This window comes from Vanellus vanellus, assembly GCF_965231255.1.
Source record: "Vanellus vanellus genome assembly, chromosome: 11".
Lineage (NCBI taxonomy): Eukaryota > Metazoa > Chordata > Aves > Charadriiformes > Charadriidae > Vanellus > Vanellus vanellus.
This window is the reverse complement of record NC_138916.1, coordinates 723,361-738,191: the sequence shown is the minus strand read 5'-3', so window position 1 is coordinate 738,191 and position 14,831 is coordinate 723,361. Positions and strand designations below refer to the sequence as shown.

General features: G+C 43.6%; 1 protein-coding gene across 1 annotated transcript; it reads right to left on the bottom strand.

Moving 5' to 3' along the window:
• Positions 1–587: 587 nt before the first annotated feature.
• On the bottom strand, positions 588–1,547 carry LOC309676381 (olfactory receptor 10C1-like; the record flags this gene model as incomplete). Its single annotated transcript, XM_082488919.1, has 1 exon — positions 588–1,547. The coding sequence occupies one exon, from the start codon at positions 1,545–1,547 to the stop codon at positions 588–590; it is 960 nt and encodes a 319-aa protein (XP_082345045.1).
• Positions 1,548–14,831: the final 13,284 nt, after the last annotated feature.

Genomic DNA, 14,831 nt, shown 5'->3' with positions numbered 1-14,831 from the left:
TATAGTTGGCTTTCCGGTCTGCAAATGCATATCACTGGCTCATATTCAGTTTTTTATCCAACAATACCTCCAAGCCCTTCTCTGCAGGGCTGCTCTCAATCAATTAATCCACTAGACTGTATTGATATTGGGGCTTGCCCCAATCCAGGTGTAGGACCTTGCATTTGTCCTTATTGAACTTCATGAGGTTCACATGGGACCCCTTCTCAAGCCTGTCAAGGTTCCTCTGGATAGCTTTTCTTCCCTCTAGCTTGTCATAGACATCTGGGAGTAACTCTTATGCCTAAAGATATGTACCTGGGATGACATGAGACATCCTACGGTATCCAAGATCTTCATGTAGTACTAGCAACTATAATTTAATGGAGATGCACATGTTCTATAATGGCAGCTAGAGATTATGCACTTCAAATGCCACCAGATACTCCTGTTTAGACACCTAATTATTTTTTTTAACTCAGGTGAGCTGAATACCTTCCTATCCCACAGTCCTGTCACTGATCTTTCCTATAACCCTCTGGCAACGTGCCGGTGCTTCATCTGAAGTGAGATATTTGTGGATGGTTTTTCAGCTGAGGGGAACTGATCTAGCAGTTGAAGTGAAATAGCTTCATTCTCATTTTAAAGAGAGCCCCTTTCACCTCCCTATTCCTAAAGCTGTAGATAACAGGGTTCAATACAGGGGTCACCACAGAATAGAACAGGGAGAGCACCTTGTCCACATCCAGGGAATAGCTGGATTTGGGATGTGTATAGATGAACACAGCTGTCCCATAGAATAATGTCACTACAGTGAGATGTGAGAAGCAAGTGGAGAATGCTTTATACCTTCCTTTGGCAGACCTGATTTTGAGGATGGAGGAAATGATGAGGCTGTAAGACACCAAAATGAGCAGAAAAGGCATCAGGATGACAAAGGCAGCAGCCAGAATGATCTGTAGTTCATTCCAGTAAGTGTCTCCACACACCAGCATCAGCACTGGCTGGATCTCACAGAAGAAATGGTTGATCACATTGGAGCCACAGAAGGGCAAAGAGAAGATAAATGTAGTGTGTCCAAGGGCCACAAGGTTGCCACATATCCATGAGGAAGCAGCCAGCTGCATGCATACCTTCTTATTCATGATATCCATGTAATGCAGAGGGCTGCATATGGCTAGGTAGCGGTCATATGCCATAGCAGCTAATAGGCAGCACTCAGTTGCCCCAAAGAACAGAAAGAAATACATCTGTGCAGCACAACCTGCAAAAGAGATGGAGGTATCACTTGAAAGAAGATTGACCAGCACTCTGGGTAGGGTCACAGAGGTGTAGCAGATGTCCAGAAATGACAGGTTCCTGAGGAAGAAGTACATGGGAGTGTGGAGGACAGGGTCCATGTTAGTTACAAGAAGAATAATTAGGTTTCCCAGCACCGTGATGATGTAAATACATAGAAATAGGATGAAGAAGATGATTTTCATATCTGGACGATGAGAAAAACCCAGGATAACAAACACGATCACAGAAGTTTTATTTCCAGTGGTCCCTTCTTCAGAGGGTTTCATCTTGGAACACTAAAGACAGTGACAACAATGAAACAGTATGGCACATTTCTTAAGTCAAGCCAAATAGCTCTGTGTTGTTAGCAGTAGCTTTGCCTTGACAAACAATGAGGAAAAATCCCACCCAACCTGTCCAGAAGCCTATAAGTCTGTTTTTCCAACCTCCCACCTATTAAATATTAACATATTTAATATTAACATTTATGATGTCTGTGTTATGTGCATGTTCTGTTAGAACAATAGTTGACCTCTGGAGAATTTTAGTTTAAATTAATAGCTTCATTGTACTCTCAGTCATCTTGCACTGGAGCTTGGACACATAAAATAGTTACAAACCTTAAAATGAAAGAGATGACCTGTCATGGTGTGCTGTCTTTGTTGAAATCTTAGGAAGCATAGGGTGACAAGTTCAGATCTCTGTGTAGGCGTGGACATTTAGGTGTGCTTATACATAGATGTCCTATGCTGTTTTGTATGTCTCAGTTATCCAAGTCCATTGCACAGGGTTTGCAGATTTTCATTCGGATTGAGAGAAGTCTTACTCTATTCACCTGGAAGTCTGCCAAGAACCTCATGGATCTGTACAATGAAACCGAGTAACTGTGTTTAGGCACCTCCTAACTCCCAGGCACAGAATTCATGGTAAACCAATACCAGTCATGACAAAACAAAATGGCTCAAGAAAGATGCCATAACCTCTCAGGACATGTCATCATGATCATGCCTACAAGCCTTTACATTAGTCTGTCCTCAATAGAGAAAAGAGAGGCTTCATATCAACCTCCTGAGTTGAAAGAGAAAATGGCCCGAAGAATGTGTAGGTTTTTAAAAGTTTGTTCAGGATTAGAGTTTGCCTCAACTGATTTACACAGAGCTAAATTAAGGAGAAAATCAGTCTCCGGTGGTGGAAATAGACACTTCCAGAGGACAAATTTGCCTTGTTCTGAGGTAAAAGCCTAAACTGGACCTGAGAGGTTGCCCATTAGAAGAATGTATTTCTCTCCATCAACTGTCACAGGTATCTCAATAGTCAGTTCAGATATAGATGTCTATCAGTGTCTAAAATGAGGTGAAATCAGTTGTATCAGGTGTCTCCTGGAATATGTATGTTGAAAAGAAAACACAAACCCAATGGTTGTGTGATTCTGTGTATGTGCATTATTAGAAGTAGAATTATTACAAACAGTTATTAATAGCACCAAATCATATACTTTACAGTACAGCACAGTATGGTACAACCCGTACTTTAAGGTGGGACCTGGTTTACTCAGGGAAGCAAGACCTCTAGAAGAAGTGAATAAAGTCTTTGGGAAGGCAGTTAAGACAGGTAAGGTGTTTAGAAAGGAAAAGGTAACCCTTTATCTTTGGTACCCAAACTTAGGTAGACAAGGTCTCCTTCAGGAGGCTTTCAAATGCACATTCTTCTTTCCACTGACCATAAAGGAAACCTCAATGACTTTCTGAGACAGAATTCTTGGCTTTCACATGATCCCATTTGGTAAGATGGATCCCACTCTTAGGTGAGCCCCTATAGAGGTAAGGTACATCCAAAGCAAGATTCAGACTACTGTGCAGGTAGGATTCTGGTTTAGCACTTCTGATTTAGCCTCTCTGGTGACTGTCTACTCCATTTTTCTTCATTGTTTATAGAGGGAGGCCACAAAGCTCAGGATCCCAGTATAAGTCCTCAAGTTGAGTGTTGTGGGAATCATCCCTTCCTCATTCTCATCGCCTCTATTTGACCACTCTACCTTTACTTTTCCAAATTTTTTTTGCAGACCTTCTGTTCTACCCTCTGGCACACCACTGTCTGCCTCTACTCCTCCTGGTAATTTTTTTCAAGGGAGCACTCCTTCACTTGTAGGTTATATTTCTAATAAAAATATGGGTTGCTGTTAGTATGCATTTTCAAAAGAATCTCTGCATTGCATTCTGCATTCATGTGTTTCATGTTTTTACAACTGACACGCATTAGAGACAGGTAAGCAATTTATGCCATGTCTCTAATTCACATCATGTCTCTAATGCGTGTCAGTTGTAAATTTTTTTTTAGCTTCCTTCAAAGTTCTGCCCTGAGAATGCAGATGGCCAACCCTAAAACATCCTATCAAATTTTAACATGCAGGATGTTTTCTTTTTCTCTTAAACTGAAGTAAATATAAAAACATTTTCCATACTGAAAAAAAAATCACTGCAAATGACAACACTGCCCGCCAACCAATTTTAACATAACATAGCATATCACAAGTTCTCAGGCATGGCTGTAATTTCTTACAATAAATTAGATTTAAATGACCTTAATAATGTTTTATGAAGGGAACATGTTGTATCTGAGAAAAATAAAAACAACTTTGACATTAGCTTTGTCTCACAGTCGATGATTTGATGAACTGTAAACTAGCGTACTGATGCTGACTTGTAAACTAGAGCGCTAAGCTCAACAGAAATTTGGTGATATCTGAGTTCAAGAAACAACAGAAACTGTTCAGACTCAGCTGAACTCAGTTTGTTTGGGACAACTCAATGACTATGGGAGAAATTCCAGTCAAGCCAAGATATTTTTTACCTACCTCTGCAGTCCTTCTCGTTTCTGTGTTCCATATACTAAATCAGGGGGAACTGAAGTATATGACATTTCTTCAGCTGCCCTAGAGACACGGTCCTTGTTGCATTGCAGGTGCTCTCTAAGATGAAATCATAAAGGCACATGGTCAACACCTGAGCTCTGCAGCGACCTCTCCTGAGACCTGTGAGATCAGCCAATCTCAAAACACAACTTGTCTCTCCATCATCTGTCAATTGAAAGCATGGATCTCCAGGTACTCCAAACCTCTGAATGCCAGAACACTGGGGCAGTGAAGTCTGTTAATGAGAAGCATTTCTGTCAAACTGTCAAATCCCATAGCACTTTTAGGTTGGAAGGCCTTGTGGAGGGTAAAAGGAAACAAGGACATTTAAGGAAGAAAGCCCCCAGTGAGTGCTTTTGACTTATAGTCTGCCAATGAAGTTAAAAATCTTTCAAAGTGGCCTAGAACAATCCACAGGTCCATCCTCTGAATGAAGGAAGGAGAGGCTTAGAAATTACACCATTGGTTCCTCTGTGGCCAGAGAGATAATGGTTTGATTTTTTTTTTTTTTTCTGTCCAAGTGTGTAGGCTCAAGGCCCTCTGTTCACTCTGGGCCATCACTCATTTGCATCCACATGATACTCCCTGCTGAGAAAAAAAGTCCTTATGCTGTGCAGGTAGCAGTCCCAGCTGTGTGTGGGAGAAGGCTTCTTGAGAAGCTGTGGTGAATAAATTCCATCTGGTCACTCCATCCTGACTTGCAGCTTTTTGTTCCCCAACCAGCATGGGGAAATAGGCCCTTCTGAGTTCCCTCTTCCCATTTGCCCTCCTCTGCTCTACGCCACTTGCCCTCCTGGACACGTGACAGACATAAGGGATCCTGGTTCCTAGCTCCTCATTATCATCTTCTGAGGCTGAGAAGATGACAGGTGCTTTGAGATGAGAAAAGCGGTGAAGACACAAGGCCATCATGTCCTCCTGCGTCCTACCCATCCCAGGGAAGGAATCTGTCCATCAGCAGGCCACAGGGAAACAGGGAGACCTCTGAACTCTGAGTTGGGCTGTCTGAATGCATGTCAACAATCTTTTAGTCATAGAAGCCATTTTGAGCTTTTTTGTTTGGTTTGTTGGTTTTGTTTTGTTTGTTTTAGGCACGTTTCTTCGCTTCCATCTTAGAAGTCATTAGATTGGCTTCTCTTCATCCAAACACACTTGTCTTCTCTGATTTTACCTCTTCTGTCCCTGCATCTGTTCTCTTCATTATCAGAGGAGAAAGTGCAACTAAGACATGCCAACACATCTCCTTCTACCCCTTCTCCCATCACAGTAGCACATAGGACAAGCCCTTACTGGCCAACAACACAAACAAGCAAGACACTGGGTAGGGGCTACAATGAGGTCAGAGTCAGGCAGGAACCAGGAGTATTTCCTCTTTCCCACTATTGCCTGATGAGCTGGTGCTTCTCTGATAATCTTTCTTCAGTGTTGGCACCTGACTTGTTTGCCGCTGTCCCCAAACTACGGATCATCAGTGCAATATTCATACAGTCTTCTACAAAGGAGAGTGTCTTCCCTTGTGCTCTTGTTTAACCTCTGGAAGAAGCCACTAGTACTAGGCTCTGTTCCTGAAATTGTTCATGTAGAAATGTCCACGAGCAAGCAATGTGCCCTTGTTGCCAAAAAGGCCAATGGAATCCTGGGCTGCATAGGGAAGAGTGTGGCCAGTAGGTCGAAAGAGGTCATTCTCCCCCTCTACTCTGCACTGGTGAGGCCACAACTGGAATACTGTGTCCAGTTTTGGGCTCCCCAGTTCAAGAGGGACAGGGAACTGCTGGAGCGAGTCCAGCAAAGGGCAACTAAGATGATTAAGGGATCGGAGCATCTCCCTTATGAGGAAAGGCTGAAAGAGCTGGGACTCTTTAGCCTGGAGAACAGAAGGCTGAGGGGAGACCTTATTAATACTTACAAATATCTCAAGGGTGGGTTGAAGGAGGATGGAGCCAGGCTCTTTTCAATGATTCACAGTGACAGGACAAGGGGCAATGGGCACAAGTTAGAACATAGGAAGTTCTGTTCAAATACACGGAAAAACTTCTTTACGGTGAGGGTGACAGAGCACAGGAACAGGCTGCCCAGGGAGGTTGTGGAGTCCCCTTCTCTGGAGATTTTCAAGACCCGCCTGCATGCAGTCCTGCGTACTGTGCTCTAGGCAATCCTGCTTTAGCAGGGGAGTTGGACTAGATGATCTCTAGAGGTCCCTTCCAACTCTGAAACTCTGTGATTCCATGATTCCGTGAAATGAAGTGAGCCTAGATTCCAGGCTGAGTTTACACTGCCAACATGGCCAGGGTTGTGAGAAATGCATATTTCCTGTGGCCTTAACTCCTGGTGAAGCGTTTTGTTACCACAGCACCTTGGACACCCATGCTGTGCTGTTCACAGAGCCGGGGGAAACAGGGGTAAGACTGTCCCTTTTTCTTTTTGATTCCAGGTCATCTTGAAACTAAACACAGAATCCTTCCTCCAGATCAACAAGCCAGGTGGGGACCTCCACTCCTGGGGGAATTCTTGAGAAGGCTAGAGGGCAAACACTGCAATTGCTGCCCTGAGAATGGGAACCCTAGAGGGAAAGGTCAAGCCAAGGAGCTCAGCATTGCTTGACTTATCAGGGGAGCACCACAAAGATGGGTAGAAATCTCCTTCCTTGTTGCACTGAATGAGGACATGAGAAAGACAAGACTTGAGCCTTGGCTGGGCTCCAAGGGGCCTGAGGGGACCTGGGAGCGTGGGGTTACCTTTGGATGAGTACGTGAGTGCTGTGTGTCTGCCGTGTTCATCAAGCTGGACCAGCTGGCATATAGGGCACCCATGGGGTGGCTAAGAGGGCTGAGGCCCAGGCAGGGGTGTTGGGCAGCAGAGAAGCTGTGCCAGTGCTCAGAGTTATGAATTTGTGTGAGCTTGTGAACCCAGAAAATGTTGTGTGTGTGCCTGCACTAACGACCTCCTGTCTCTGCCAGCCCCAGAGGAGGAGGAGACATTGTCATCTGTGCTTGGGTGTGATGTGGGTTCTGTGTGTGGGTGCTGGTGACAGAAGTGCCTTGTCTGTGACAGTCTGTCTGACCGGTCATCTCAGTGTCCTTTGTGTGTGCATGTGTGTCTCTGGGGCACATGCTCAGCTTTGTTACTGGCTGAACATTCAGACAGAAAAGTGTCAGCTGCACCCCTTGACATGGGCAGGGATGCCAGGTCCCCAGGCAACTGGGTTGGGCTCCAGTGGCCGGGCAGGAGGGTTCTGATCTGGGGCTGCAGGAGGAGGCAACCTCTCCTGACATCCTTTACAAAGGACTCCACAGCCAGGCGAGGGAGACCCATGTTGTACTCCAGAAGATAGACCATAGCAGATAGAACAACTGTATTTGTTTGCTGGTTTATTAGTTTCCATTTAGATGCTCCTGTCATAATTGAGGAAAGTTCTTCAAAATAGACTGAAGTCCACTAGATTTCTATTTCCTCTCTAAGCAGTGGTTAGAGATAGGCAGAGCACAGCAATGTGATTTTTCCTATCTGAGGATGCATTTCTAAGACAGATTGAGATACTTTTCTACAGAAGGCCCTATTCCATTCCCAAAACAGAAAAGGATGGCTTGGCATCTCCATTCATTTTGCCCACATTCAGTGTACTAATTCAGATGAGTCAATTTAGGCTTCAGTCCAGGTTGGGAGCCATAGGAATGTATTGGGATTCAGCTCCCTTCCATATATTCCACAAAGACATGGGAAGTGCACAGACAGAACAAAGTGCACAGCATATGAGCTCCTTGTCTTGGTTCCTAATATAATCAATGGAGATGGAGGACAAGTTTAAGTTATCACACATAAATACTTGGTGACATTTGAGATACTTTGGCATCTCAGGCATCTACAAGTGGTCATAAGTTATGGTGATAGAATTATGAGATCCACATCCTTCTAGTAATCAGCTAAGCGCTGGGGGCGGGGATTACCCTTGACCATTTCAAATGATACTAACTGCCTACTTTTAGGGCAACTGAACCTACCTTTGTCGGTAAAATCAATGGAACCTAAACAGCCATGTAGCTAACCTAACAACGGACGTGTTTGTCACAAAGAGAGAGCTGCGCAGCAAGGCCCCTCTTTAGGATCCATTCAGTAGAGCTCCATTGACTATGATAGAAGTTTGGGCACATTTAAATCCCAACAATGAAAACAACAAACTTAGCTTGGGACACTGAGTGTAATGGTGTAAAAGAGGCATCTAGTACCATGGGGTGTCCAGGGGTGTCCAGGTGTGCCTGGTGTACCTGGGGTGTCCAGGACAGCTACATGGAGCAAACACAACACAAGACCTAAAGGAAAGCCATGTCCTTCTGGAGCCGATGCTAGGTGGAGATCCCTGGGAACCTGTAATGGGTTCAATGTCTGTGTGTCAGTTTATTCTACCTGTATGAATGGAAGGTACATAACAGAAAATTATCCATTTGTGTGTCTGTAATTTCAAATCCTCTGGTTCTCATCTCCCTTACCCTTTGCCCACCTGCACGATGAAGCAAACAGAGAAAAAACTAAGGATGTTCACATAGTGTGTAGATAACAGTCTGTCCACAACCAGGGGATTTCTCAGTAGCATATACTCTGCCTTGGAGATTGACTTTACCTCTGTCACAGGACTTATTTTTTGCAGCAAATACCTCTTCTGCTTTGGCTTTGTGGCCCAGTCCTATGTATCTGACAATTCAAAACCTATTAAAGAATGTTATGGGGAATGGTGAAAGACAATTGGTCTTTGGTCTTCTTATTAAATTCTTTGTTTACTATCCTGTTAATTTCACTCTCTATGTCATGTGTCAATACTGCAAACTCTAGGTGTCAGCATCTGGAGAGACTGGAGTGAGTAAATCAAGTGCCAGCAACTGGAGTCAGGTGATGGATCATAGGGTCCATGTGTCTGTGGGGCCAGCAACTGGAGCTAGTGAGCTCCAGCAATAAGCAACTGGAGCTAGTGAGCTCTAAGCACCAGCAATGAGAGGGACCATAGGTCATAACACCTATGTGGCTGGGCTGCCAGAAACTGGGGGAATCAATGGGTTTATATTTTCAACTGTCCTGATGTGTATGGGTATATATGTATAATTCAGTCTCAGGTTTCAAGCTGGACTAGCCAGTGGAAGAAACCCTGTCTCAAGTGGCTCAGTTTCTGAGCAAGGCATGGATATCTAGGGTGCGGGCATACCGAGAGCCCATGCTGAAATTCAAGGGGTCTCTCAGTGAGGAAATGGGTGCTTGTGAGGAAAATGACGGTGTGAGTATATGCACCTGTTTACTAGTAAACATAAAGCTGTGCTAGCTGGCAATTAAGAGAAGACTCACATAGCAGGTAAGACAGCCTAGAATGTGGGCACGTATGGGTCTGAAGGTCCATGAGTATATACAAAGGATCCACAAGTGTGGGTATGCTGGTTAATCTAGAGAGTGAGTGTTTGGGTGTTTTTGTTACTGAACTTCAATCCCAATCAGCCAGAGAGGAGGAATAGGGCTTGGATACTTATGTTTCTTGTGAATCCTGGTGGTGTCATATGTAGGTGCTGTTAAAGTCAGTGCCCTTCTCTGTGGCAGTTTTCATAGCGGATATGTTAGTGACCCCTGTGTGTATGCATGTGTATGCCTCTCTAGGATGCATGCTCACTACTGAATGAACACGTGAATGGGAAAGCAGCAGCAGCATCCGTTGGCCTGGGACAGAGAGACGTCTTGACCTCAGGGTGCACCAGAACAGCCTCCAGTGGCCTGGAAGGACAAACCTCTAGGTCCCATAGTCTGCTGGTGTTGAGAGCCTTATAACAACCCTTAACAGTGTGACCTCTTTACCAGAACTGGACTGTGGACATGTTGATGGTCAATGGGGTCACCTCCAATTCACTTGCAGTTACATCCTACTGCTTACAGAGGGAATTTGCCTTGTGGATAAGCTTGTCTCCATGATACCCACTACAAACTGGGTAGATTCCCTACCCTGCTCCCTAGAAGTATGCATGAAACAGGGAGAGTGTACACTGAAGTTATGGTGAACAGGAACAATATCTGTATTGATTTCTATCAGTTAAGAATCATTTCTCCTCAGCAACATTTCTAGTATTTTTGCTCTAGTAACAAAAATGTGGGTGGGTTGGAGATATTTTCACAGCCGCAAAAAATATCCTGTTGCATGCAAAGAGACAGCAGAGGTTGAGTTTCATCATGGCTCCACTGATCTTTCAGGGGCTAAGAAATATGCATTAGTAAGACCACTGGCCATTGGCCAGTAAGGCCATAACAGATTGCTCCTCACGTTCGCCTGCTCCCTTGTGGTCTCACTTCACTGTGAGACTTTAATACCAGCTTAGTTTAGTTTACAGCACGTATAAGAAAGCCATACACATATCCTGTCTCCAGGCACAATTAAAATCAGGATCCAACTTCATGGGATATCTCATTACTTCTGTTACACTAGAGGGGGCTATTGACTTTCTTGAAGTAAACTCTTTGAATTTAAAATATTGCTTGATGATGATTTCAAAAGTGTGTTAATGTGACGGGGAAATCACTAAAATTAGTGTTATTATTGAATAACAACGGTTTGTTCTCAAGGCATGAAGCAATACAATGATACATTGTTAATATTTATGACAAGACTCCCTTTGGCCATCAAATCAAAGCCTATCATATGAGTGGCTATTGCTGCCATGGGCCTCAGATATTTCAGAAAGCAACAGAAACAGCCCTGAATCTTAAGAGACTAATTCTAGTTAGAAAGATGCCTGGAAGAAGTCATTATATATGAGGCAATGAGGCTAAGGCAAAGGGCAACTATGACAGATATGGTCAGGGTAAGAGACCCACAGGGCACAGCCAGAGCCCTGGGAAATGTGAAATGAATTGCTTGGTATCATACTAACTCCCAGAGCAAAGGGAGTCACGGGAAGTTAATTTACACTGAAGTTTGAAAAAAACCTTAAGAACGCTAAGCAACATGTCTCCCACATATTTAATAGGTATAAGACACCACACTCCTCATATCTCTGTCAATTCAAGGTCTGCAGGAATCTCTCTAGCGGGCCTTGGTCCAAGATCATATTGCTGAGCTGTATGTAGGGTATACCTGGGCACCAGGTCTCTCAGCTTCTACAATAGCCCCTGCAGATGGAGCCATTGCCAAAAAAAAAAAAAGAGCTGGAGAGTGATTTGGGTGGCCAAATTGAGTGCTTGCTCTTGTATGCTTTATGCCTCTAACATGAGATACAGTTCCCTAAGCCCAGGCAGCTGGCAGTTAGCAACTTTGCCTGGGTTTAGGCAGATACACAATCGATGTCTGTTACTTCACTAGGCTCTGGAAGGGAAGCCTGAAAGCTACCATAAGATCTATGTGTAAACACCTATGTATTGGTGTCCGAATTGGCAGGTTGAATCCTCCCTGTAATGCTGGGTGATATTTACTACCAGCCCACATTGTCAGCTTTCCAGTTTAAGACAATTTGTTCCATATCACTTACCTGTGAGATATTTCTATAGAAATAACAGTCTTTCAGGCACAGAACTTGCAGCTCTCTACAGAAAAAGATATGGACACTGAGTCACTAAGCGCCGTTCATTGCCAGTGTTCAAGCAGTGTACATAAAATTAAAGACCACTCATCGTCATCCAAAGTGATACTAGCTTATTAATTTACTGTAGCGCACATGCAGAAAATAGTTTGGAACAGAGTTAGTAAGAATATAGAGCAGACTACAGTGACCAGCCACGGGGCTTGATCAAATAAGCATACTTACCAGTAGTCTGCTTATGCACAAATGGCCCTTTTTCTCCCCTTTCCTCTGTTTTCTCATCCTCACTCCATCTTCACCCTCTGTTTCTCTGCATTTCTCCTCTCCCCTCAAAAAACTGCCCAGGAGCTGTAAGAAGAAGGGTATACATGTTAAGGTATACCAACTGATGGCCAAACCTGATTTGTGGAACCTTTAACAGGACAACAGCATGAGGAATTGCAGGATGTTACAGATAACCAAAGTGCAGGACTATATATGCAGATGGCCAACCCCAACCTACAGCATCACTAACAGGACAGAAACACGAGAAACGGAAGCACATGTTATGTATCAAAGGGGTTAGTAGCTTTACAGAGCTGATGTCGGGCATAGAAATTAACATGATATTCATATAAATTTCAAATAATTGAATGAGCTGCAGAAACAGACAAGACTGTGGCATTTAATACCTTCTCTGCCTCAGTCTTCACCAACAAGGTCTCTAGGGCCTCTCTGAGTAGCTAATGGGTTCAAGAAGGACAAGAAGGACCAACAGTGGCTGAGAATTGAGTCAGGGAACGCTTGAGACAATCCAAAGCACTCAAGTCCATGGGATCCAGCAGGCTCCACCTGATGACAATTAGAAAACTGTCCAATGTTCTTGCAAGGCTGCTCTCTGGTAACTTGGAAAAATATTGTGTGGAGACTGAGGCAAAAGAAGGGTTAAGTGTGGTAGAACTCATAGGGAGGAATAAGCAGCTGCAGCACTGTTCTGGCAGACGAAGTTGTGTGAAGCTACTCCCTAGATAAGGAGGTGATGCTCACACGGAAGAGAGATTCCCTTTTTGGTGGGAACATGATCTTTCAGAGTACATGATGGTGTAAACAAGTAAAGTAGAAAATTACTGGCCTTGGTAGAAAAGTATATAAAGAGCACGCTTGCTTAATAAAGCTGATTTCGATCCTGCATATCAGAGTCCCTGCCCCTTCATCTCTCACAATATTGGATATCAGAGGGGGTTCCCAAGAATTGGAGGAATGCAGACGTTACACCCATCTTAAAAAATGGCCTAGACAAAACCTGAGAAACCTGAAGACCAGTCGGCCTCATTTTGGTCCTGGGGAAAACCATGGAGTGAGTCCTCTTAGATCCCATTTTAGCAAAAATGAAGAAGGAAGAGACTGGGAACTGTCAACATAGATACAAACTGGTGATAAATCATGCCTGATCAACCTGATAGCCTTACAGGACAGCCTTCTAGGATTTGTAGACAACAGGATAGCAGCAGATATAATTTACCTTAACTTTAGAAAGGCTTTCAATACTGTTTCCCACAATACATTGTATACAATTTGGGACATTACAGGCTGGGTAGGTGGACAATCAGACCAGTAAAGAATGGTTCAATACTTGATCTCAGAGGGTGATAGTTAGTGGGTAGTACTGTGCCTGAAAGCCAATCATAAAGGAAGCACTATAGAGGTATAATCTGTCATCCATCTTGTTTAGTGTCTTCGTGAATTACTTAGAGGAGGCAACAGAGTTTACTCTTTTCAAGGTAGTGGATAACACCATATCAGGATGACTAGTTGGTATGTTCAAATGCAGAACTGCCATCTAAAGAGACACAGACAGACTGGCAGAATGGGCCAAGAGAAACTTTACTAAATTCAACAAGAACAAATGCAAAGTCCTGCTCCTGAGAAGGCAGACCCCCCTTGCAACAGCATCGACTGTGGATTGAGTGACTCGGGATTGGCTCTGCTCAAAAAGATTTCCAAGACAGCAAACTGAATGTGAGTCAGAAGGATGCCCTGGCAGCAAAGAAGACCAAAAGGATCCAGACTCCATTAGAAGAAAGCTGATACCTCAAGGGAAGAGAATATCCCTCTCTTCAGAAGATATTAGACCTCGTTTAGATACTGCTTCCAGTTTTAGGCCTTCCAGTAAAGGCAAGTAAAGTGTCAACAAGCTGGAGTGAGTTCAGTGGAGGGCTATGGGATGGCCAAGGGGCTAGAACACTTTCCCTGTGAGAAGAGGTTGAGGGAGCTGGGCTTTATCAGCTTGGAGAAGAGATGGCTTTGAGGGGATCTCATGGCAGCCTTCCAGTGACTCTCTTTTGTATTGTTGAATTTACTTGGAAATAGAAAAATCATGAAAAGATTTTCTTTAAAGTCTTCCTCATCAGTAAGTGTTCTGTTTTCATAAAAAAATAATTGAAGAATCAGGAAGATATGCTTTTATGTTTTATTCTTTCTAGATCACAGATTGAAAAAAAATCATAAATAAGCAGCAAAAAGTCTCTTTTTTCATATTTTTCTTTTTTTTCCTTCCTACTTTATTCCTGTAACATTTGTGAAGGTAATCAAATTATGAAAAATACCCTTGAAAGCCCATCCCTGTTGAACAAGCAGCAACAGGCTTTGCCTAGACGACTTTTTCAAACTGTAACTCAGAAGATCATAGAATCATAGAAATGTTATGTCTGGAAAAAAACTGTAAGATCAAGTCCAACCATTATCTAACTCTACAAGGCCCACTTCTAAACCATGTCCCTGAGCACCATACCTAGATGGCTTTTAAATACATCCAAGGATGGCAATTCAACCTCTTCCCTGGGCAGCCTGTTCCAGTCTTTGAAAACCCTTTCAGTGTAGAAGTTTTTCCTAATGTCTAACCTAAACCTGCCCTGGCACAACTTGACACCATTTCTTCTTCTCCTGTCAGTTGTAACTTGTGAGAAGAGACCAACTTCGACCTCTCTACAACCTCCTTTCAGGCAGTTGTAGAGAGCAATAAGGTCTCCCCTCAGCCTCCTTTTCTTCAGACTAAACAACTCCAAGTCCCTCAGCTGCTCCTCATAAGACTTATTCTCAAGACCCTTCCCCAGCTTCGTTGCCCTTCTCTGGACCCTCTCCAG